We start from the raw sequence: 10777 nt of genomic DNA, 5'->3' as shown, positions 1-10777 counted from the left end.
CTACGTGTCTGGTGCATTACTACGTGTCTGGTGCATTACTACGTGTCTGGTGCATTACTACATGTCTGGTGCATTACTACATGTCTGGTGCATTACTACGTGTCTGGTGCATTACTACGTGTCTGGTGCATTACTACGTGTCTGGTGCATTACTACGTGTCTGGTGCATTACTACATGTCTGGTGCATTACTACGTGTCTGGTGCATTACTACATGTCTGGTGCATTACTACATGTCTGGTGCATTACTACGTGTCTGGTGCATTACTACGTGTCTGGTGCATTACTACGTGTCTGGTGCATTACTACATGTCTGGTGCATTACTACGTGTCTGGTGCATTACTACGTGTCTGGTGCATTACTACATGTCTGGTGCATTACTACGTGTCTGGTGCATTACTACGTGTCTGGTGCATTACTACGTGTCTGGTTCATTACTACGTGTCTGGTGCATTACTACATGTCTGGTGCATTACTACATGTCTGGTGCATTACTACGTGTCTGGTGCATTACTACGTGTCTGATACATTACTACATGTCTGGTGCATTACTACGTGTCTGGTGCATTACTACGTGTCTGATACATTACTACATGTCTGGTGCAAATCATTTTTTTGTTGCACATTTAGACATTGTTTACTGTAATGTGTATTGTTTTGGAAAGTAACGTGTTTGCACTTTACCCCTTGTCTTTGTAGTCAGACAGCAAACAGAGTGCATGTTTTGGACAAATTGTACAGTGAAAGAGCGTGCATCTTTGGTAATGAAATTGGACAAGCGCAATCATGCAACATATGGCTGCAGTCTTCTGACAAAGCTGGAGAGAAGTCGGGGTCAAATGGGGAATAAAATAATTTGGAGAAGATGAACATTAAATCAAAATACCGCAGTTGTTATGTATGCCTCTGAGACCAAATGCGTACCCATTTAAAAAATATGATGTTTCTAAGTGGTGTGTGTGTGTGTGTGTGTGTGTGTGTGTGTGTGTGTGTGTGTGTGTGTGTGTGTGTGTGTGTGTGTGTGTGTGTGTGTGTGTGTGTGTGTGTGTGTGTGTGTGTGAGTGTGTGTGTGTGTGTGTGTGTGAGTGTGTGTGTGTGTGTATAGCTTAGATATAGTAAGCCTCTTATGTGGTGGTTGTGTCCTGAATGTGTATCTGCCCTGGGTCCTAGTGCAACCTTAGTAATAGTAGTTGCACTGCCCAGTAAATTTCCAAGACAAACACCTATTTAAACATCCATCCACAACAATTATTATGGTTGTTATTAACAGCACAAAAGAACAACAGCAATAATAAGTTATTTAACAGCAATACTTTCAGACATTAAATTGTTGCCGGTTTACAATTTTCTGGAATACTAGAAATATAATAATGATAGGCTACTACCAAATGTCTCAAAATGCAGTGGTTCGTCATGAACAATTTGTAGGCTATATTTGTTTGGTATTTAGAATGTCCTCCGTTTTAAACACAATTTTAGTACACAAAATAATGAAATAGGCTAGTGTAGGTCAAACACAAACACCATTAACGAACGTGTCTTTCTGTTTTATCGAATAAATTCGATAAACCAAATGGCTAAAATTTGCATTTTATGCAACAAAAGCATAAAGCAAAAAAAATGTATTTCTGAAAACAGGAAGCTTAGCGTTCTGTGTACATGAATATGTTGTTAAAGTTTGCAATTTTCAATGTTGGGCATGGAAATATACCTAACCAAAAGTCAATCATTTGTATGGATATAATTTGGTTGTCTTTGGATAGGCTAATGGTTTGATCATGGTTAAAGAATATACAATCAGGAAATGCGTGGAAAAACGTACATAATTTATGTGAAATGCTATATTTTAAAAGGTTTTGTAAGTGTTAATTGTTTCTCCCAACGCATAAAAGCATATAGGCCTACTAAAATTGTACTGAAGGAATGGTAAGAGAGCGAGAACTAGACAGGCAAACGAACAGGTGCATGTCTGAGTGCGCGTGTAGGCCTACTCTGACACGCGCTCTTGGTTTTGCTTCTCAGAAAGTACGTAACACGTAGTTTTGAAGTCTTGACCCATCGACTGTTGCGCTTCTTGTCATATTTACAAATAATAGGCTATTTCGATCGCCAGCTTTCGACCTTATCTATATAAAAATGAAAAGACCAAAACCATACCTGATAGCCTAGTTGAGCAGGTGATGTGGCCTCTTGAAACACATATTCCAAATTGGACGGTTAAAACAACACACATACTCACGCTGTGCGCACCGGCAGATGCCGCAGGTAAAGACGTTTATTTGAGATTTAAAATGTTCAACATGCGGGTATAGTCTCTCTCTCTTTATATCTCCGCCGTGGCTTTACAGATTCAGATAAACCCCTTATACAGTTTCGGCAGTACATGGGTCTGTGTGGATTTTAAACTATAAGAAATCCGATTCAATTAACCAGAGCAGAGAATCGGCTTTGGACACTGTGAAATTGTCTGGCCACAGGGATAGGATGAGGCACAGGCCAACAATCGCAGGATGGACAACAACTCGTCGCATTTAAAGAAATGCACCAGCAGAACTTTCGACAGGCCATTTGGATCTCCTGGCTACATTTCTGCAACGAATGAAAACACTGGACATAGTAACCTACAGCAACGCAATGTTCTCAGTCCCAACTAAACAACACGTGGCATTGCGCTTTATTATAATGTTTTAGCCAATCTTAATGCTGCCCCTAACATTGTTTTACACCATAACAGACGATACTATCTATCAAACCATATATTTATAATTAAAAGCGCAGAGGGACATGGGCTAACGAGTACAATTTAAATAGACTTCTGCAAAGTTTGTCTACGATAACTCATCCACTTATTTGGAATGAAATGCCCCAAGAGACTATAAAAGAGAATAGCTTTAACTTACAAGTATGACCATACAGTTGTTATCATGTTACTATTTTGATATACAATAATAAGATGCACTGTTATCCCTGTTAATTATAATATTATAACAGATAACATCATACCATTATTATTCTATAATTCTAAGTATTATTATTATTATCATAATTATAACTATTATTATTGTTATTATTATTACTACAGAAAGATGAATATAGAAGAGGGAGTATGTTGGGGATCAGTAGGGGTTTTAGTAGAGAACAACGCGGCCTTTGTGTAGTTTTAATCCTGCTTGTACACCCACCCCACCCCCATTCCCTTCTATCCCTTGAACTTCCTCACTCAGACTACATCGCCCAATTATTTCTGTATTTTAAGAGCGGTGTAAAATGTATTAAATCTGCTCTCTCCAAACAAGACAAGAGATTCGATACGGATGTACTCTTCTGATAGCTATCAAGCTTTCCCTGACAGTGCAGCACTGCTGTTCAACTCCTAAAGGTCCTCTTCGTCTCCAGGAAAATGACTTGAACAGAGTTTCTAGCTTGTCTTTTTGTCTTTAACAATTCAAAACGGACTCTCATAACACACAAAATCTATTGGCTACTCAGAAATTATGAGTGGCACATCTATTTAATTGTACAATTTAACTTTCATGAATGAGTGTAACGTTCCATTTTTTTGGTTAAGTGGATTGGTAGGCTATGCAGTTACTGTACGTTTTTATTCAAAATTGTTATACCAATGTTTCCTCTTTTAACTCGAATGTGGACAAAGGAGATTCGAAAAATAACAGCGTAAATCAGTTTGTCTCGCCGGTGTTCAATATGCTTTGTGTCCACCTGTTGTTCTTGAGCCTACACATATCAAACTGTTGTTTCATTTGACTGGATGAATGTGCATGGTGTGCGGAGAAAAGAAAGACAGAATCAAATCCAACAAAGTGCAACGCCTGCGTGTGTCAGGACAGGGAGAGAGAGTGAGGGAGAGAGAGAGAGAGAGAGAGAGAGAGAGAGAGAGAGAGAGAGAGAGAGAGAGAGAGAGAGAGAGAGAGAGAGAGAGAGAGAGAGAGAGAGAGAGAGAGAGAGAGAAGAGAGAGGGAGGGGTCAGAGTCTACTCCGCGCAAGAACTTCACTCTAATTAGCCAACTTCTTTCTTGGTTTGCTCAGTTCCGCGTTCTCACCCAAGCTTATCGCCACTCACCGGAGGCACGACTTGATCCTCTTTGCTTCAACAGACTTCAACAGGCTCGAGCTCAGTCCAGGGAACGCTAGATCTGACAAGGGAAGAATAAGGAAGCATACAGTCACTTCTTGACGCCGATGAGCACTTCGAAAGCGCACGTGGATTGAAAGGTTTATCACACGTAAAACTGTGATCATACCATTGGTTAGTGTGTTTAATTATTGCTTTTAGGTTACTTTGTAAGTGAAATTGAAAAAAATACCGGCACCACAATACCTATTGAATAGCTGTGCATTGAAACAGCTTGATCAACAGGTGTGAAGGCAGCAGAACAAGGAGTACCGGCGCCCTGCACCTGCACTCTTTACCGGCGCCCTGCACCTGCACTCTTTACCGGAGAGCACAGGTGCTACTGTAGCCTCAAAAGTTGGCAACATACTGCTACAGGGTCAGCAACAAAAGAGGAAAACAAAACAAAAATCAGATCGACAGATATAAAGAAAAACAAGTGACTGAGAGAAAGAGAGAGAGGGAGGGACATAGAGTGAGAGAGAGAGAGAGAGAGAGAGAGAGAGAGAGAGAGACACCCCCTGGAGAATAGCAGAAGACCCGGCCCCCGGCCTGATTGTAAGAGAGAGAGAGGGTGAGGGAGCGTTTTAAAGCCGGCACAGGCATGATGTCCTACATTAAGCAGCCTCATTACGCCGTGAACGGGTTAACTCTGTCTGGCCCGGGCATGGATCTACTACACTCTGCCGTCGGATACCCAAGTAAGTCATATTTTCAACTTTTGAATGTTTTAGAAATGTTTGTCTCAACAATTGCACTTTATATTATGGAAAAACGGGCAGAATCCAGCCTGAATTCCAAGCGGTACTGCTACCCTATCCATGCGCAACGAGTGCGTAAAAGGACCGGTGCGCAACGAACACCCATTATGTTGTTTTCGTTCTTATTGTTAGACTTATGACAGTGAATTGTGCATAATATATCTTCATACTACGGACACCATATTTTATTCTTAGCTGATGCCAAATTTCGACGGTCATCGTTGTTTCAAATGGAAATGCCTTATGCGCACATACAAAAAAACTCCATGTTGTTTATCTTTTTAAAGATATGGGGAACGTCCATAGTAACTTGTTTGAAGGGCCTAGGAGTAAAATGACAGCTTTAAAATGAGATTGCCTATTTACTTGATGTGTAAGTGGTAGGCCTAACAACTATTTGTATGAAAATGTGTGTTTTTTTGTTCAAAGATTGATCCAGGGCCATGCGTTATGATCACCAGTCTAATTCACTAAGACCTGTAATTCTAGATATTTTATGTTCCTGTCAGTTGTGAAATGAAGATTTATAGATCTCTACCTTCCTGTGAAAAGATACATGTTTTATCAAGATACATTTCGTTCCCTTTATCAAACGTATTTTATTTAGTGTTTGTTTATGTTTTATAAAGCCACAATGTATATCTGAATCAATGGATAATGTTAAATATTCTAATTAAAGTTAATAAAACACTCGAACATTAAATAACACTTTTTTTTTTACATAAAGGGAACGATATATTTTTTACCAAAGTTAAAACAACTAGATTTTGAACTGTATTAATGTTTATCTAATGATGTAACAAACGAAAGGACTTTTGGCTGAATGATCCACGATATGACATGTGAAGGCCAGAGCCATATATTTATTTTCTATAACATTGGAAACAAAGCATCCCTGAATATACAATATATATATTTTCGTAGAGAACATAATTTATGCCTCAGCATAACTACTTACTAGTACAATTATATTACACGAATATAAACGAATTAAATTCTAAATGAGACTAATTTAATTTAGACTATTATTTAACTTGGCAATTTGACCAAACACCAAACAAGTGATTTACAGTTCATTTTTTCCGTTCTCTTTTTCTCGTGTTCCATTTGAAAGCATGTTGGCCAAGGGGGAAAAGGTTCACAAAAACAAATATATGATGAAACGAAATATAAGAAAAATTATATTTGTGTGTGTGTGTGTGTATTTTAGACATCCCCAGAAAGCAGCGTCGGGAAAGGACCACGTTTACGCGCGCGCAGTTGGACATCCTGGAGGCACTGTTTTCCAAGACGCGCTACCCCGACATCTTCATGAGAGAAGAAGTGGCCCTTAAGATCAACCTACCAGAGTCTCGTGTACAGGTAATAAACATGATATATACTCTCATGCATAACTGCCCACTAGAATTGGTTAAATTATCTTGCAAAAATGAAAGTGTGGTTCAATTGTCTATTTACAAAACGTCAGTGATTGTTTGGCCAGAATGGGAGCTGAGTTGTCTGAGAACTCACCACGTGCTCCTCCACAGGTATGGTTCAAGAACCGCCGTGCTAAATGCCGCCAGCAGGCGCAGCAGAGCACAGGCCAGTCTAAACCTCGTCCACCCAAGAAGAAGGCCTCTCCAGCCCGGGAGGCCAACTCTGAGGCCAGTGTCAACACCAACGGGTCCTACAGTCCAGCACCCCTTCCCCTTGGCACCGCCATCACCCCCAGCTCCAGCAGTGCCAACGCGACCGTGTCCATTTGGAGCCCTGCCTCCATCTCCCCGCTGCCAGATCCACTGTCAGCCTCCACCACGCCCTGCATGCAGCGCTCCTCTGCCTACCCCATGACCTACACCCAGGCCCCGGCCTACACCCAGAGCTACGCAGGCTCATCCTCCTACTTCACTGGCCTGGACTGCAGCTCCTACCTGTCTCCCATGCACTCACAGCTCTCCGCCACAGGGGGCGCCCTCAGCCCCATCACCTCTATGGGCGGGCACCTAAGCCAGTCCCCCTCTCTGTCCTCACAGGGCTACACAGCTGCCTCGCTGGGCTTCGGGGCCGTCGACTGCCTGGACTACAAGGACCAAGCTGCCTCCTGGAAACTCAACTTCAACGCAGCTGACTGCCTGGACTACAAAGACCAGAACTCCTGGAAGTTCCAGGTCTTGTAGGTGGGAGGAGGTAAGGAAGGGACCAGCCAGGAGAAGCTCCCATTCCATTCAGTGTTAAAGACTTGGACACATAGATGGTCAACTAATCATTTCAGTCCATGAACTCATTGACTGAGTAATATGTAATTATTTTTTGTGTTATGGAAAGCAATGTGGAAGCAGATCCAATGATGTTGGACTTTGTGATTGTTGGGAAGGTGACAAGAAATCAATGATCACATCAATATTGTCAAATCTATTATATCCAATCAATACAGCATTAACAATGTGAGGATGCACAATCAATGGGACATTAAAGTAATAAAGATAGTCGTATAGAATTGATGACAAACAAATCAACATGTAAAAAGATAATTGAGATACTAAAATTGAAAACCGATTTTATTAAAAAGGACTACATACCACACTATTGAAAGCAATACCTGTAGAATGAAATTGAATAGATTTATAATTTGATGATTACATTGAGAAAAAAACTGCATCATTGACAATGTTCCATTCTTGTATTCCATAATCAGGGTTTTGTGAACCAAATGAACAGAGATTGCAACTTGAAGGGTGAATGGAGTATCAATTCGATGGCGAGAATGAACAATTTAGAGAAAATAGAGAAGAAAAGAGAAAAAAGGAGATTCAAATATTGGTTGCAATGGATCCCATCGTTCAGGTAGCTGATAGTCAACCCCAAGTTGATTTCTGAACAAGATCTGTCACTCCTTTAGTGGTCTTGTTGTGCTTAATGGTAACTGAGAACTAGAAAGGAAAAGTGGAATTCCACCCCCAAGATGGGTGGGCTGGCCTTGACTTTTGACCAAATTTGATCCAGTGGTTATTTTTGTCATTACTTCAGAACAATTGAAAGTTGTGTACATTGTAATGAAGAAAATGACTCTGCCTTGAATTTGATATTGAACAAACATAGGGAGTTCCATCCATAGGTGAAGACTGACTCCAATGGGGACAATGTTGTTTTCTTTTTCCCTGTTTTATGGTTTATTTTTGTTATGAAGCTGCTTTTCATATTTGGTGAACTGAGAGATCCTGGAGCCAAACAGACACACAGGCAGACACACAGACAGACACACAGACAGACACACAGACGTGCATGTGTTTCTCAATAAGCCAGAGGGGATGGGTAAAGCAAGGATAACCTTTGGTACTGTCAAGTAGAGACCTTAGGCTATTGTTGTATCCTTTTCCCCAGTAGCTTTGAAGGGAGGGGACCCTCGGCAGACAGTGTGTTAGAGTGAAGGGCGGTGAGGGGGTAAGAAAGAGGGGCAGGGTTAGGGCTATAGGGTTAGTAACAGACCTCTTGTCTTTGAGCACCCACCATGGAATGAATCACATCTGGGCACAAGGCATTCTGGGATCTGCAAGGATGACCAATGTGTAGCCTTTGCGTTTCTATCCAACTCTGTGTTTGTTGGGGGAGAGTGGACGACTTTGATGATTACGTCACTTAAATACAACAGTTTCCCTTAATGACTTAACAAACCCTGTTGCCGAATATACTGTTACAATGAGATATTTGCAGGAGAGAAGACTCAACAGTAGAAAGCGAAGGGTCTGGCCATGACTGCGCTACCCTTGCACAGAAAGCACGGAGCTTCTCTCAGTTGTTACCTGTAAAGGAGCGAGGGGTACCATTTTGTGTTGATGTATTGTTTCATCTTTTTTGTATTAGACTATAACATATTATGTTTCTTTAAATTTGTGAGTCCTTTGAAGTACAATTGTGGTAATTTGTTTGACGTTAATATTATCATTATTAATATAATTATCATTATTATTAATTCCACAGCTCTTATGAATATTGCTATTGTTCTGTTTATTTTGTTCTTTTTGTAAATATTAAACTTTACTTGAAAATGCAATCATGTCTGGCACCAACAATGTGTTACACAAACACACCACGCAACTTCACTCCTAATTTCTACAAGACTGGCAATATTTTTTTTCAATTCTGTTTTCTGGTCTCGTCTTTTCTGAAAAAGTTTTTCAAACCCAGGGCTTTATCCAATAAAGTTAGTGGTGATAGGATATAATACTGTGTATAGTTCTTGATTGTATACTTTCATTATTTGCATTCTAATATATGCTTTTTTTGTTCCCTGATACGAATGACTCACCCTCTTTAGTATTAGTATATCAGACATATCTCTTCTGTGTTTCCCCAACTCTACATGGGACAGATATTTCGTTTTAAGACATTAAACAACTGAAGAAAGTCTGTGGGGTCTTTGTGTTTTATGGTCATATTCCAATACATTGAGCTTCACAACAAGCTAAAAGACGGATGGATACAGTACTACTAGGGGTAGCATAACTTCATTGTCTAAGAGAAAAATTGCTTTCAGCTAAGAAAATAACATTTAATCAAAGACTCCAGTGCAATCAAAGATTATCCCTACACACTGATTGCATCCAGTTCATATGCTGAAAAAAGGAATTCACTCTGTTGACACACAAATAAAATATGCAACGTTACTCTTTTAAAACTGGTACATAAATGCTCGCATAATAACCACGTGTATAAAAATGTGCCCAAACAAAGTAATAACACAATCCTATCAGTGTGCAATGAACAGCAGCATTCCAACTACATTGTACACGTTAGCGGCACTTAATCATCCAACCAATAAGAATGAAGCAACTATTAAGATTGCAGGCCTCTCCTAGATCACTTTCCCACACTTACATGTGTTTTCCTGTTGTATCCCTGCAAAGCAGCATACCACCCTGCATACCACTGCTGGCTTGCTTCTGAAGCTAAGCAGGGTTGGTCCTGGTCAGTCCCTGGATGGGAGACCAGGTGCTGCTGGAAGTGGTGTTGGAGGGCCAGTAGGAGGCACTCTTTCCTCTGGTCTAAACAAAGATCCCAATGCCCCAGGGCAGTGATTGGGGACACTGCTCTGTGTAGGGTGCCGTCTTTCGGATGGGACGTTAAACGGGTGTCCTGACTCTCTGAGGTCATTAAAGATCCCATGGCACTTATCGTAAGAGTAGGGGTGTTAACCCCGGTGTCCTGGCTAAATTCCCAATCTGGCCCTCAACCATCACGGTCACCTAATAATCCCCAGTTTACAATTGGCTCATTCATCCCCCTCCTCTCCCCTGTAACTATTCCCCAGGTCGTTGCTGCAAATGAGAACGTGTTCTCAGTCAACTTACCTGGTAAAATAACGGAAAAATAAAAAAATAAAAAAATAAAAAAGAGAGCAGGAGGTAAAGTATCTGTCGTACATACACAGAGTGGGATAGACATGTGACGTCCAGGGACACTACTCTAATCCATGCAAAAGGTTGAGAGGGGAGATGTTGAGAGGAGAAAGAACAGAGTAGAAACAAATTAGAAGTAGGCCTAAGATTGTGGGGGCCAATTGATGAACCTCCCAAAACAGAGACATGAGAGAGGTAGGGATTTGGATGGCTCACATATATGTCCATGTGTTTTGTCAGTAAGGTCAGCTAGACCTGTGTTATGAAACGTGCACTGGACAATAGGTTGTAAAAAGACCAATGCAGGTTAAACAAATATCTGGAACCGTATTCACAAAGCGTCTCAGAGTAGGAGTGCTGATCTAGGATCAGGGTCCTTCCTGTCCATATAATCTTATTCATTATTATCTAAAAGACCAAACCAATCCTCGATCAGCTCTCTTACTCAGACTCTTTCTGAATATGAGCCCTGGTTATTGAGCCTAAATAAAACTTTATAGAACCAT

At 40.7% G+C, this 10777-nt stretch overlaps 1 protein-coding gene across 1 annotated transcript; it reads left to right on the top strand.

The window, feature by feature from the left end:
* Positions 1–4002: 4002 nt before the first annotated feature.
* Positions 4003–9282, top strand: LOC139547860 (homeobox protein otx5-like). Its single transcript, XM_071356999.1, has 4 exons — positions 4003–4267; positions 4379–4833; positions 6104–6255; positions 6423–9282. The coding sequence occupies exons 2-4, from the start codon at positions 4737–4739 to the stop codon at positions 7050–7052; spliced, it is 879 nt and encodes a 292-aa protein (XP_071213100.1). The 5' UTR covers positions 4003–4267; positions 4379–4736; the 3' UTR covers positions 7053–9282.
* The last annotated feature ends 1495 nt before the right edge of the window (positions 9283–10777 follow it).

The sequence above is a fragment of the Salvelinus alpinus genome, chromosome 21 (assembly GCF_045679555.1).
Source record: "Salvelinus alpinus chromosome 21, SLU_Salpinus.1, whole genome shotgun sequence".
In the NCBI taxonomy this organism is placed as follows: Eukaryota; Metazoa; Chordata; class Actinopteri; order Salmoniformes; family Salmonidae; genus Salvelinus; species Salvelinus alpinus.
The sequence above is the reverse complement of the archived record's forward strand: the minus strand, read 5'-3'. Positions and strand labels throughout refer to the sequence as shown.

Excerpts from the sequence above, each read along its gene's own strand:
- LOC139547860 (XM_071356999.1), top strand. The coding sequence starts at position 4,737 with ATGATGTCCTACATTAAGCAGCCTCATTACGCCGTGAACGGGTTAACT. Across the intron at positions 4,834-6,103 it reads CTCTGCCGTCGGATACCCAA|ACATCCCCAGAAAGCAGCGT; the intron begins GTAAGTCATATT and ends TGTGTATTTTAG. Across the intron at positions 6,256-6,422 it reads TACCAGAGTCTCGTGTACAG|GTATGGTTCAAGAACCGCCG; the intron begins GTAATAAACATG and ends GCTCCTCCACAG.